The 14,974-nt window shown below is 46.7% G+C and overlaps 1 protein-coding gene across 1 annotated transcript in view; it reads right to left on the bottom strand.

The window, feature by feature from the left end:
* Positions 1-14,974, bottom strand: part of LOC147736580 (transmembrane protein 176B-like) — an 85,954-nt gene that overhangs the window by 17,812 nt on the left and 53,168 nt on the right. Inside the window, exon 2 of the mRNA XM_086953321.1 lies at positions 7,787-8,005. Within this exon, the coding sequence (XP_086809447.1) occupies positions 7,787-7,996 (210 nt within the window). The 5' untranslated portion in view covers positions 7,997-8,005. The remainder of the gene's footprint in view (positions 1-7,786; positions 8,006-14,974) is intronic.

Here is a 14,974-nt window from a genome sequence, read left to right as displayed (position 1 = left end):
CTGATGTTAACCATAGCATTCACTCCTTACTAACACCTCTGTTAGTCCTCTATACAGCCTGCAGACAAATACACACATTTTAATCACAGCACCCTTCTCCTTACACCCTTCTCGTCTCATACCCAGCACAGCCTTTAAACAAAGATACTGAGTTAACCATAGTATCTGTTCCTTACAAACACCCCTCCACACCCTGTGTAGGGGCTGCAAACACAGATACTGAAGTTAACCATATCATCCTTTCCTTACTAACACCCCTCCACTCCCTCTGTACAGCCTGCGAACAAGGACACTGAGGTTAACTATAGCATCCACTCATTACTAACACCCCTCCACACCCTCCGTACAGCCAGTAAACAAAGACACTGAGAGGTTAACGATGGCATCAACTCCTTACAAAGACGCCTCCATGTCCTCTGTGTCCTCTGTACAGTCTTTAAACAAAGACACAGAGGTTAACCATGGCATTCGTTCCTTACAATCACCCCTCCACGCCCTCTGTGCGGCCTGTAAACAAAGACACTGAGAGGTTAACTATGGAATCCACTCCTTACAATCACCCCTCCATGCCCTCTGTGTGGCCTGTAAATAAAGACACTGAGAGGTTAACTATGGAGTCCACTCCTTACAATCACACCTCCAAGCACTCCGTACAGCCTGTAAACAAAGACACTGAGAGGTTAACTATAGCATCCACTCCTTACAAAGACACCTCCACGTCCTCTGTACAGCCTTTAAACAAAGACACAGAGGCAAACCATAGCATTCGTTCCTTACAATCACCCCTCCACGCCCTCTGTGCGGCCTGTAAACAAAGACACTGAGAGGTTAATGATAGCATCTACTCCTTACTAACACCCCTCCACACCCTCTGTACAGCCTGTAAACAAAGACACCGAGAGGTTAACTATAGCATCCAGTCCTCACTAACACCCCTCAACGCCCTCTGTACGGCCTGCAGACAAAGACACAGCAACCGCTACTTATACTGTTTCCTCTCCGTAACCTGTACCCTGTATTTCAGCTTGAGAGCATTTATACCAGATCTGGAAAGGGGCGATGGGCGGGTGTCGCTGGTGGCAATGGGTGTCGTTGTCATGTTGGAGGCTGTTGCCAGTTGGAAGGTTATAGGTTTGACCTAGGCAACCATTGCTAGGGTAAGGTTGGTCAGGTGGCCGTCCACAGCCATGCGAAGTGCAGTGTGTTTTCAACTTTCGAAGGAGACCTCCTGTAATAGTCTTCGGAAGAGCGGTAGATGGAACTGGGACTGGGATCCCGGAGTCATCGATATGATGAGGCAGTGCGATTACGCAGTCATCCGAGGAAGGTTGGCTTGAGTTGTTTGAGTTCTGGTGCGTATCTGTGGTATCATTACAGAAACTTGAACAAGGCGTAGCAGTCTTCCATAAGGGGGGGTAGCTGAGATGTACGTAGAGGGGAGGGAGGTTTGCATCTCATTTGAGGAAAAACGCTGTATTGCAGGTTCATTTTTCTTGAGCGGTCTCAAGTGGGTGCCATCTTGGAGAGAGGCAGGCCGGTGTTGAGATCCCTGCGCTAGAGACAGTTGATCACAGGCAAAAAGGGGGCCACTCACTGGTGTCCGAGTAAGAGGCTCACGGCAAGAGAGAGGTCCCAAGCAGCAATAAAAGACCTGTTGGTTGGACATGTTATGTCGAGGTCTTTTCCTGGACGTGTCTCCCCGACGGCCATAATGGAGTCAGGTAGGCCGATGTTGTGGGAAGTGCGCTTCCAGGAGATTCCAGCCTGAAAACCGAGAACTTCTGAGTTTTCCTTCTGTGGTTTGAGACCGGCTAGTGGCTGGTCCACTCAAACCTGCAATTGAGGTCCGGGTCTTTCAAGTGGCGCCTTGAAGCGCCATAATAACGGGGCATCATCCCACCCAATGGCAACGCTCTCACCTTGGCATGCTGCGCACTTCCAGCACAGGGGGCCATATGGGTAGGCGTTGAAGCAAGGTTCAGAGCAGCACTGTCTCGCTTAGTTATGTGCCTCTTGTGAGGACTGTATTGTGAAGTGAGGGGAAGCCACTCTGAAATTCAGGTTCAGTGATGGGGGGGGGGGCATGGGGCGCTGATCTAAAGAGTAATGTACGGCAGCTTGTCTAGATGGACCACCATTGTCGAGTCAGGCGGGAGAGCCATAGATCCTGTATTAGGCATCAGATTGTCCTCATGGGCCACCATTTTGTGGTCAGACATAGGACCACAAGTCCTCCAGTACTCTGCTACCATCACCGAAGTTATATGCTTGAAAGGAAGGTGGGGGGGGGGGGCAAACACCAGCTTAGGCCGTCCATTGGTGAGGCACGTCTTCCGCAGGCCTGAACACCTGAGTGGGATAAGCACAGACCACACTTCACTCACTGGAGTGTCAGCTGCTTTATCTCCTTCCAGCTACATGGGCCCCTGGGGCCAGAAGTCGGCGGCCGCAGCCCCTCAGTCCAGAGGTGTCTGGCCGTCCAGCGGATGCTGCTCTCAGCCTTGGTGCCACGGTCCTTACCTCCCGACTCGGGAGCACATCTCCTCTGTCTCTCATCAGTGGAGTATTGGGGGGCCACCTGAAGCACCCACCAGCCACTGGAAAAGATAGGCAGAGATTACAATCAGGAGTCTTTCCTCATTTTAGGGCCCCTGCTACTTCCCAGATCAGCCATCTTGGAGTTCCAATGCAACGCGGCCATCTTCCTGTCAGACCTCTGCAGCTGACATTACCAGAGCTCCTGTAAAACTCGGTATTTGTAAAACGCAAACTAATCACCCATAAGGGTCACAAGACCCTGGGGTTCATCAGCGAGATTAAGTGGCCATTGCCTTGAGTGAAATGAAATGAAATGAAATTTAATTTGTAAAGCGCATGGCTGCCCTAGAGCGTCCCAGCGCTAACCCAACAGAAAACAGAGAGAAACTCAGAGAGGAGCCGTTACTTAGAGGATCTTGGGAAAAAGAAAAGTTTTAAGAGACTTTCGGAATTTAAGGTAGCAGGGTTCGGTCCGAATGTGCCTAGGGAGAGTGTTCCAATTTTTTGCCGCATTTACAGTGAAACGGCGTCCCGCCGTGCGAGTCTTCCTCACTCTTGGGACTATGGCAAGATTAACCCAATCCGACCAGAGGGCCCGGGGGGATTTATAAGGGCGGATCAGGCTCCTAAGAGCCGGGGGGCCTTTGCCCTGGAGCGTCTTGTGGGCGATGCATAATGATTTGAAGACAATTCTTTCGCAAACTGGCAGCCAGTGGAGAGCTCTCAACGCTGGTTTGGCCGACGATCGTCTTGGAGCCCCAAAGAGCATCCTTGCTGCTGCGTTCTGCACCCGTTGCAGGATATTAATGGTGGCTTCCGGAGCCGCCAAGAATAGGGCGTTGCTATAGTCCAGTCTGGATAAGATTAATCCCTGGATCAGTAGTTTCCAGGACTGGAAAGGCAGGAGGGGAAGAACTTTCCACACAGCCCGAAGCAGGCCAAAGCAGACGCCAGCGACTTTCTGAGCATGCGTCCTGAAGGCTAGTTCGGGCTCAAACCACACCCCCAAGCTTTTGATTTTTTCTTTAGGCGAGGGCGGCTCACCCATACAGGGAGGCCAAGAAGCTTTAGGGAGAGATGTTAATTGGTGGCCCAGGAGCATGATCTCAGTTTTTGCTCCATTAAGTTTGAGCTTCGAGCCAGTCATCCAGGAGAATATTCCGGAAAGGCAGGCTGAAAGATTATCCAGACATCCATCTTGTTGAGTTAGCGAGACGACTAATTCTGTGTCGTCTGCGTAGGTGACTGATTTAATCCTGAAGGGGGCCACCACCTCCTCCAGTGGGGCCATATAAACGTTAAACAAGGTAGGGCTCAAAGAGAAGCCCTGAGGAACTCCAAACTGGAGGGGGGTTGATTTGGACATAACACCATTTTCCCAGATCTTAAACGATCGCTGATTCAGAAAAGATTCAAGCCATCTCAGGGCCAATCATGTTATGCCCAATCTGGCGAGACAGTGGACTAATATTTCATGGTTCACCGTATCGAACGCTGCACTCAGATCCAGGAGGATCATGACTGCGGATCCTCCTGAATCTAAGATGCACCTTGCCTTCTCTGCCACCACTATAAGGGCTGTGTCAGTGCCCTGTCCCGGGCGGAAACCTGTTTGGGAGTCGCTCAGCAGCCCATTGCATTCTAAGAACCCTGAGAGCTGCTGATTGACAATTTTTTCTGCAATTTTGCCCAGACCAGGTAACAAAGAGATCGGGCGAAAATTGGTCAGGTCAGAGGTATCAAGCCCCGTTTTTTTAGGAGCGTTTTAACTCTGGCCTGTTTCCAGCTGGGTGGCACCACCCCGCAGGTGAATGAGGAGTTTAGCAGCTCTGTGGCTAGGGGGGCAATAGTGTCTGCAATCTGTTTAAGGATGTACACATGAGTCACATGATACTGAGCTGATCTGCCTCCTGCGCTAGGGATTGAACCATGAGCTCTGCGCTCCGAAGTCAGCGGCCTTGGCCGCTGCGCCACACCTCTATAAAAGAAGGGAAAAACAGCTACATACATCTCTATCAAGCTTAAAATAGGGTTCCCCTCTGGTCCAAAGGAAAACCAGGCTTTGCTGATGTACATTTTTCACTCAGTTCCTGCAATGACAGATATGTCGATAAAAAAAAAACAAAGGGGATGATGGACGGAGCGTTGACAATACAAACACTCACCCCCAGTCAACTGATCTGGGTTAAATCCATCAACGTTCTTTAGCTCACTCCGCCACCTCAGTTCAGACATGGCCATATGAAAATCAGTATGACCCTGTGCCTCATGGGAACAGTCCAGCCCGAACTGCCAAACCATGTCTTCCCTGGACCGGAATCAATCTTCCCAGGACCGGTTTCTGGCATTACAGCCGTCTTCCGGGGTTGCTTGAATCCAGTGGCAAAGTGAGCAAGGGACTCACGTCTGAGCACACCCTGCCAACTTAGGGCGAACAAAGAAAAAACAAAGGGGATGATGGACTGAGCGTTGACAATACAAACACTCACCCCCAGTCAACTGATCTGGGTTTAATCCATCACCGTTCTTTAGCTCACTCCGCCACCCCAGTTCAGACATGGCCATATGCAAATCAGTCTGACTCTGTGCCTCATGGGAACAGTCCAGCCCGAACTGCCAAGCCATGTCTTCCCTGGACCTGAATCAAGCTTCCCAGGACCGGTTTCTGGCATTACAGCCGTCTTCAGCCGGGCTTGCTTGAATCCAGTGGCAAAGTGAGCAAGGGACGCACGTCTGAGCATACCCTGCCAACTTAGGGCGAACAAAGAAAAACCAAAGGGGATGATGGACGGAGCGTTGACAATACAAGCACTCACCCCCAGTCAACTGATCTGGGTTTAATCCATATATGTCGATTAGCCCAAACGAATCAATCCAGTCAGATGCCTGCCCAGTTCCAACAAGCCATGCCTCTGTTAGACTGAACACCTTCATCTTGGACTGACAATGCTTTTTACACTTCTTGACCACCTGGTATTTCATGTACCAGGTTGTAAGTTCAAAATGCTGCAGGTGATACACACTGCAAGACCTATCTTTCAAAGAATTCCTGAACTTCTTCTGGTCACCAATGGAGAACAACACATGGAATTTGTTGCTCGTGTTTAGACCCAAAATTTAATTTTCTGAATATCTTGAAGCAGCACAACTATGGTTTTCCATCTCCTTTGACATTGTTTAATTGACCAAATAGATAATTTGGCTGTCAAGCGTGCTTCAGACCTTTGCTAGGGAGGGAAGGCAAGATTCAGCGAAGCCAGCCAGAAACAAAATGTGTAACTGTGACATCTTCAGCTGTTTCCTAAGATTAAGATAGTTAGTGAGGTTTCAAGGGAAAGGATGCCATGATCTACAGTGTTTAGCAGCTGAGAATGAAAGGGAGTGGCCACAAGGCATTTTTTTTTATCTCTGGTGCATGCAAGAGTTTAGCTGTAACTTCGCTCCATGGTGCATCTCATAAATTACTTTGGTACCTCTTATCTTTTGAGTTCCACCACACGTGCACTCCACAGTTCAGGGTACCAGATCTTTAGGCTGCTTCCTGGGCCAAACCCAGATGCTCTTGTGTGGACTCCATTTGGCTGCTATAGGTGATGCTTTTGTGCCTTCCTTGGGTTGGAACTTCTATAGCTCTTGGGTAGAACCCATAATCTCAAAACTCTTTGCTGCATCCTGGTCTTCACCGCTCCGCTCTTGTATTTACTCCACAGGCTCCTACATTTCTGTGTTTGGCATCACCAGTGGTTCTCTTGCTTCTCGCCACTCTTGGGTGGACCCGTTAGATGACCGCACTTGTCGCTATGCATTCTTTGACAGCATCCAACAGTCAGTGAGGGTCACCCGTTTTCTCACTTTTACCCCAATCCTTTTGAGTACTTTCCATTACAGCACTAAACTTGCTTAGCTGCCGCCTTATATTTCACATGTGCTCTGACAAGTGGACTTTAGACTTTTATTGCTGCATTTTGGGGTCACATCGTGCTCCTTCCGGTTACACAACTGAAACAGAGTGAATTCCTTCCATCAGTTTGTCCAATGGTTTTCTGCTTCTTGGATTGCAAACCTGAGCTGCACATACTTATTCTGGGAAAATCCTGTAATTATAATACTGAATTAGATTGTATTCCCACCAGACTAGGGCTGACCACAGTGATAATTTACGCAGCTTTACTTCAGTTATTAATTCCAGAACTGACATAATAACCGTTTCTCAATAGTCTCAAAGTAGTCTTAATATTTGCTTCGGAGGGCTGCCTCATTTTTATGGTCAAACTGCTCTTTTTTAGAAGGGTTTAATTCAATCTTCATTCAGTTATTTGTCACTGCCATTGATGACTTTAACCCTTCAGGTAGTTGCAAACTATTATTACACCTTTGTGTTGATCTTGTCCTTGAGTGATACCCTCAACACCATAGGTGGGTCCTAATATTATCATACTATCCTGGTCAGGTCTCTTAGCAACAGACCTGAGCGAGTGTTACCTGCCACCTCCTGCCCACCTTGAACAAGAAGCAAATGAAGACTATTATGTAGCTGCACCCCTCTTAAACTGGCCATAAATGGACACCCACTACTTTTTTCCACTAACCTGGTTTCACACTCAACCAACACTCCCCCATAGACAAGCTCTTCCTTCCCTCATTCCATAACCATAAGAACCACTCTTTCTCACAATGACCCTACTATTGGGATGGCCACCTTCGCCCAAGTCTGCAATGGTCCTTGGACCTCGCAAATACACCCAACCTTTAGAAAACAAAGGAACCCACAAACTGTTCCTCAGGTCACTTTCTTCATTCACCCCACTCTCTGGCCATGTACATGTAACACAATGCAATCAATCGTATCCTTTCTCAACTCTCTGAACCACTCTGTTCCCATTTTCTCTACCACAAGCCAAAACAATTGCTTTTCAACCCTCTGATCCTCCTTATACACCTTATCTTCTGAATCCGTCTTCCATGCCCATAGTCTCACCTTTAAAACAACTCCCCCACATCCACATCTCTTTCATCAAAGCCCTCCTTGTACCCTGTTGCTTTTTCCAGAGCATCCCAGTGCTACTCGTTCCCTCCACCCCCTATGAGAGGAAAGACTTACGCCAGCCAACTATTTGTTCCAGCACGGATAAGCATCAAGTCTACGACTTATCTTCGCAGACAATCTAAGCATGCCAGTTTACATCCCACCCTGTATCATGCCAGTCAGCAGTTGAGAGCACATGCCCGACATAATTTACTCACGCACCCCCAAGACCTTCTGCTCCCCTCTGATGGAGGTGGCAGGGGTCTTGCCAGCATCCTGAGAGTGGGTCTTATGCCCCTTCCATGATCCCTTGGCAGACTGCAGCAGGGTAGCCAGGACCGAGGGCTGGTTAATATTGATGTTAATGACAGTCGACTTGGAGGAATCGCTCGCCACTTCGATTCCATTGACGTGGAGGATATTGGAAGACATGGTGCCTGTCTGGAAGGAGAAGAGAGAAATCAGGGAAGCCTGCAGTGCGTACCCTAAAATACAAACCAAACAATGGGCACATTCTCCATCTGATCAGAAGACCAAGCCAACATCCCCCATTTGGCTGGAGAATGTCACTTGACACGTCTTCTGCTTAAAATTGCCTCCACTACAACAACATTAAATGTGGACATTGTAATTTCTCACGTTTTTCTTTTAAATCTATCCAAACTTTTTCCTCAAACACTGTCATATATGAGTTGGTTAATATCCAAAATGTACTTTCAATTTGTAAAAGCCATCAACTTTAAGAGACTTCTCTACACAAGATGTGTGTTGAATGACAATGCTAGTTTACGTTCCCATCAACTCCACTGCATGTAATACAAATCTTCATAGCCACTGTTCATTTACTATCTAAGACGGTGCTCCAGCTCTTAGTGCTTCCTCATTAAAAAAAAAAAAACAACAAATGATATATAGGCAGGCAGGTCGTGACTTCACGAGGTGGCTGGGTTCATTGTAGTCAGCCGATGACCTTGCCGGGCTGTGCCACGGAGGTTGGAATGTATGCGGGGACTCGAGGAGGCCGGAGGAAATAATTTACACAGAAGACAGTGCGCCCTGTTCTCCAACACACCATTTCCACAAGGATTTCATTTTTTCAAGTATCCCCTCATACCATCAGCCTAGAAAAGATGCATTCTGGGAGCTGTAGGACTTACTGGAATGCAGCCGGTAAATGAGCACATGATAAGGGAGGTGTGTCCTTAACAAGGGAGGGCTGCAAACTGATTTTAAAATGGAGGCGTGGGGCTGTTTTCAGTGTGGCGGCGGCATCTGAGGAAGACGTGACTGTTGAAATGCATTATGCCCTATTCCGATTTTCCAATTAAAGGCCTTCTCTTGTGAAAACCCTGTGAGGCCCCTCCCTTCTGCTTTGCTGGAGGTTCCTATATATATATATATATATATATATATATATATATATATATATATATATATATATATATATATATATATGTCCGAAAGGGTTCCCCCACTGATAACTCCAGGGAAAACACAAAAGACTCGCACTCCAGGGTCCGTGTAAGAAACGTTTATTGGCGACGCGTTTCGACCAGGCGGTCTTCTTCGTTAGCCAACCAAGTAAACATAACAATCACCTATATATATATCGTTGCTCAGTTCCACGCCAATACAGGTACAAGAAAAGCACTCACGGGGCTAACTGCAAATCTTCTGGGTTTATTTCATTTCATATGCGAAGAGCATGAAAAAAAGACGCGTTTCGGCGATGCCTTAGTCTTGTGTTTCTCAAATTATGCACCAGCAAAAGCAGACATTTTAAGGCTTACGGTGTTAAAGGTCACATGATTAACATTGTCATTGTAATCATAAGAGGACTGACCAAATATTGTTACCGCGGCCATCTTAGAATCATACAATTGTAACTTTATCAATTCACCACGATAATAACAAATAGTTTTCATTATGCAGTGCCCCTTCCCTGTATAATATCAAAGAGGGGATCTGCATCTTAACCATCAGCCCAACTAGCATTAAACCCCTTTGGACTGGTTATACGACATTTTGATTATGAAAACAAACAATTTCTTTGTCTTGTTACTACGCCATGTATCGGCTTAATCAACTAACATTCGCTATTTGAGGTTCATTGGGCCGTGTATCGGCAAGTCCTCCCTTATTTATACATTCAAATTTAATCTGTGAAAGCCCCAATTATATACTGTTAACAGATGTCAATAATCATAAATCAATAATCCAGCTAAAGAATAATACAGTTAACAAATAAACACTAGGACTCTAGTCTCCCAAATGAACTGTCATTTCTTCGATCATATTCAATCCATGAGGGGTCTTTGTTCCTAGGTCTATAATGTATCAGGACTCTAGTCTATGGAGTTTCCTGACTTTTTCTCCTCCCCTTATGCTTAGTGAGACATGATCCAAACCCTACTAACGCAATAGCTACCTATTGCTAATATGTTTCTCAACAAAATGCCCAGCCATGGGGTAATTCACATCCCCCTTTGCAATAGCCCTCCTATGTTCTAAAATTCTAATTTTTACAGAATGGATGGTTCTGCCTATGTAGTGCAGGCCACATGGGCATTGAAGGCAATATACCACATAACTGGTATGGCAAGTTGTTATTTTCTTCGGTTTGGATGCACCGCTGCGTTTAAATGGCACCTGTCTTTCAAGTGCTCTGTCGAAAAAGGTGCGGTTGGAGCAAGGATCAACTGAGAACTTTGGCATCTGAGTGCATGGCCAAACCTCATCCAGGGCAGGAGATCCATTTTTTATGCCAGGAACGTATGAACTCATTGCGGCCCGTGTTCAAAGGAATTACGGAGGAAATATGCAAACTACAGGCGCAGGCGGAGGTACAAGGCGAGGAGGAGGCGCATCCTCCAAAATAAGAGGCAGGGGACAGTGGAAAGCCAAGAACCAGTAGTTACGACAACTGATGAAACTACTATCATCAATCTGACCCCTACTATACTTACCAAGGAGGAGGAAAATATCTTGAAACTCGGTCTCTCCTATGCCCCGCAAACCAATATGAACTATACTGACACAAGAATGGATGTGTATAAAGCCGTACGCAAACTAAATCTCCGGAAATTTCATCTAATGAAAAGAAAAAATTTGACAGAGGCAACAGCACCGGTGATCACAGACAATATTACTGCATAAGGAAGGCCTACGCCCAGTGGCATCGTTGAATTATGGACAACCGCAGGAATGGACTCTCAGGTTGTGGCAGTTGGAAATGAAAGTGACAGGAGGAGTCAGGATATTCCGAAGCAAATTTCACCAACTACTCCCTTCAAACCAACATCTACCTTCAGTCCCACAATGCTAAGGGATTCCATCGATATCTTTAATGAAAATGTCATCTCTCAGATCAAAGAACTACACAAGCGAAACAGCCAAAGAAAACCCAGGTTTAACATGAGGAACAAGCAATACGAGTCACTCATCCACAAATTGAGTAAAGACATGAAAACCATAGTACGGGGCAGTGACAAAGGTGGAAACATCGTTTTGATGACAAGGTCAATGTATGACAAAGAAGCCTATTCCCAACTCAACAATAGGGACCACTATGAACGATGTACTATGGCAACGATAAAAGAAATGCAAGCAGAATACCACAAAAAACTGTCCACAAGGATATGGAGAAACGCATTTTGCAGCACCTGAGGGCAATTTTTAATCAGGACAATACCTACCCGGTGGCTCGCCACTTTAAGGAGGCCCATCAGAGCAATAACAAGGAACTAACATTCTTTGTTATTGATGCTGTTCCAGCAAGTAGGCGAGGAGGCAACAGGGAGGTTGCGCTCCGTGGATTGGAAACAAAGTACATATTCTGCCTAGATTCGAAGGCCCCGGGTGGTCTTAATGTCACCGAGGATTTGTACACTGTATTAGGATAAATATCTGATCCAATGCCCATATCCACATTATAATTCCTGTTGGATAACTGATAGTTACTGTGAATTCCTGTACATATATGAAGTTGTTTTTTTCTATGATTTTTAGATGGTTTTATCATTTGGAAGTTATGGTTTTAATCATCTTATGTACTATTTATTATCTTAGGATGTTTTAAGCAACAATATCAAGCTTTTATAATTGTGGAATACAAGTATTTGCATTTTTAGGTCGATTAGGATGTGCAAAAAACAGTGGTGTGGAGGGTCGAGGGGAATGTTTAACGACCTGTCTACTCGCTCCCCATATTCAGTACAAAATACACAGGAGAGTAGATCAAGTCTGGAAGTAGTGTGTGTCTGGACATGCGACTGTGAAACAAAAGGATATAGTTGCAGATGAAACAAAAGACTGATGAGTCACAGAGGTTTGAATAAATCCCATCAGACCACCCAGTTGGTGGAATATCATCATATGGGAGTTGATAATTATTCAAAACCTCTCCCGACCATATTAGTGTCAGGATAACATAGAAAGTCTATGTGAATCGTTCCTCAACTTAATAGTATTAATAAAGTGCAGTGCTCAAATTATCGTGGTGACTAAAATTGATTACTTAGACTCAGAAAATTTTCAAATAGAGATCTAGGTATCAAAAGTTTAAAAACACGCCGAGTAGTTGCAAAGGGATACTACCCTAATGGCGCTAAGTAAGATGGTCGACATGTTTCAGCCTGTAGGGGAACTACCTCGGCTTTCTTCAGGACCTTTCATACAAAGATGCTACTACAACTGACATTGCTTGAATGTGAGGAACAGTAAGGAAATTGCGCTCATGAGAAGTCACATATCTACCAGGAACTTTGCTCTCCAATGTTCGCTGGAGGAAGGGAGACAAGACTTCTTCCTATCAAGAGATAAAAGACAATACAACAAAATAGGATAAAGTCACCTGCATGTATCCAAATGAATACACAAACACAGCACAGAACAACACACCTGCGTGAACAGTTTATATTCCGCATTACTGAAACAAAAAGCATAATAGCTACATCAGACAGAGGCATTTCCTCATAGTGATACTCACCCAGCTTTGTGTGGGTGATGACCTCACCTCACCCGGCAACCGCTCGGGAGAATGAGGCCCCGCTCTGTAGCGTAGAAAAAGGGCATAATAAGTGCACATCATCTTTTATGCCCAGCCAAAAGTGCTCTACACAAAAAAAACCAACAATCGTGTGATAGAAACCCAAGTATCAGACCACAAAGTTATCTACACAGAGGTTAGCGATGTAACAATTAGAAGCTCCAAATACCAAAAGGTTTAGAGATATAACAGGTTCGCCACACGGGCACTACTAGATGCCTCTAGATTGTCACCTATCAAGCACAGTGAAGATACTCTACACATAACACAAGGTTTCAGATGTAATTGTGATATTAGTTTCAGACCAATAGTCTTTAGACATGTTATAGGCAATATTGGTGGAGAGCCCTATTGGTCTAGATTAGCCCATCATTTGCAATATACGTCAAATGCCCCTTGATAGGAAGCATGGTTATAAGAGTGTGAAGGCAATATGTGCCGGTACCAATTGCAATAACTGCCAAGTGAGGACACAGTTGGTGCAGCAAGCAAGTGCTGCTTCTTACCTGTCCGTCGGTACCTCTTGTGTTGACCGAGCGGAAGTGGAGGTGTTTCACACTCCGCCCGCCCTCCTTATGTAGGAGGACAATGACGGGTTGATTAGTCACATGGGGACTAATTACGCGCCCAAACACCCACATGGCGGGACGCAGTTCTACAGGATCTGTTAGACAATCCCCCAAAGCAAGACGTGTCTCGCGGAGGGCACCGGAAAAGCACCGCTGCGACGAGTCCAGGGACCGATGAGTACTGCTGCGCATGAGCAAAGCGGGAGCCGCTATTCTCCAGAGAATGCGCACTAGACGTAGGGACGCAGTACCATGACTGCCTACAAAGCCCCCGTCCTTCTAAGAGCCCGCACTGTCCCGAGGGTGACAGAACTCGAGCGCCAAACGGGGCAGTGTTGGTACATACATAACAAAAGAGACCTATCTGTAGGTCTCCAAAAGGCATACACAATGTATACGCATGCCTAACTCAGAAACACTGTGGAATTTTAGTTTGCGATCTGAACATCATCTGCGCCAGCTTGTCACCTATGTACTACACGCACGGCAGCCATTTTAGATATCATGGTCTCCCTGTCCACGATCGATCGCCAGCGCGCCCCTCTGACCCAGCAAGCATCCTCCGCGCACCCTGGCTCCCCCTCCCTCCTCCTTATGAGCATGACCCTTCTGCATGACCCTGTCCTTGGGAGTCACGCCAGCGCCTGACCAACACCTCCTCTCCTCCCATGAATGCCCCTCTGTTGATAAACCTCCCCTCTGCGCTGGATTGTCCACGCAGCATGAATACCACTCCATTGATGGCCCCTCACCCCGTGTCCGACTGTCCACACAGGTCCGAGGCCATTGCCTAAGCCGAGAGATATCATTTACTGCCCTTATTGTATGAGGTCGCTCTCCTTCAAAGGACCCTCTATTGATCCAGGCCTCCCCACCCCCTGTGACATGATCAGGCGCACACATCCTAAGACTCGACGAAACACTCAGCTGCGCGATGACCCTCTCTCTTATCAGCAGGTTGAGGACCTCCATTGTGAAGGTATATGGGGGTGGGATTAACACGAGGATTACGGGGATGTCTTTTTTCTTGCCTTACAAAGTTGTGATTGTAATAAAGGAAGGTCACATGCCATAAACCAGTGTATAAGAGGCCAGGCCTCCGAGAGGCTGTTAGAGCACCTCGAGACGATACCTTGTTGTCTGATCTGATGTGTTCTGCTCCGTCGGAATAAACTTCTGTTTCCTGCCTTCTGGTCTCCGGCGCCTGCCTCATTGCTTGGTAAATTTGAATGGTACAAGGGCGGTTAGCGCCGGGCAAAACTTGAGAAAGGTCCTAGCCCTACCTTTTTCTACAATTGGCGTCCCAAAGCGTGGGGCCCATCAGCGACACGTGGATCCAGTGGGAGAGGTCCCGATGACAGAGTGAACGACTGCAACGATCGGGAAGAGCTCATGTCCGATAGACCCTCGTCTGACAGCCGATCATCCGACCTTCACTAGTTCTGAACAGACCTCTCTCGAGTGATCTACGGTCCTGACTGGGAACCATCAGGAGTGCCGCGAACATCACGAAGGAGAGAGGACGATCGGGCGCTGGATCCAGAGGACAGGAAACCGTCCATGCGGTCCGGGTAAGGTCGTGTAAACACGACGAATTGAGGAAAATTGTTTGTTTGGATAATACTAGTATTACGCTTTGTTGAAACCTCTGGAGATTCGCTGTCTGCAAACGGGGAAAAACAAACAGGCTCTCTCTTTGCAAACAGTGAAGGATAGGTAACGCAGACTTTTGTCCCCATTGTAATCCGTCGTACCTATCTTCCTCCCCCACTGTTTCCCGAACTGTCGTTCGTG

Source organism: Lissotriton vulgaris, chromosome 1_2, assembly GCF_964263255.1.
Source record: "Lissotriton vulgaris chromosome 1_2, aLisVul1.2, whole genome shotgun sequence".
NCBI classification, from domain to species: Eukaryota; Metazoa; Chordata; class Amphibia; order Caudata; family Salamandridae; genus Lissotriton; species Lissotriton vulgaris.
Note: the sequence above shows the minus strand (reverse complement) of the source record. Positions and strands in the feature narration are given on the sequence as shown.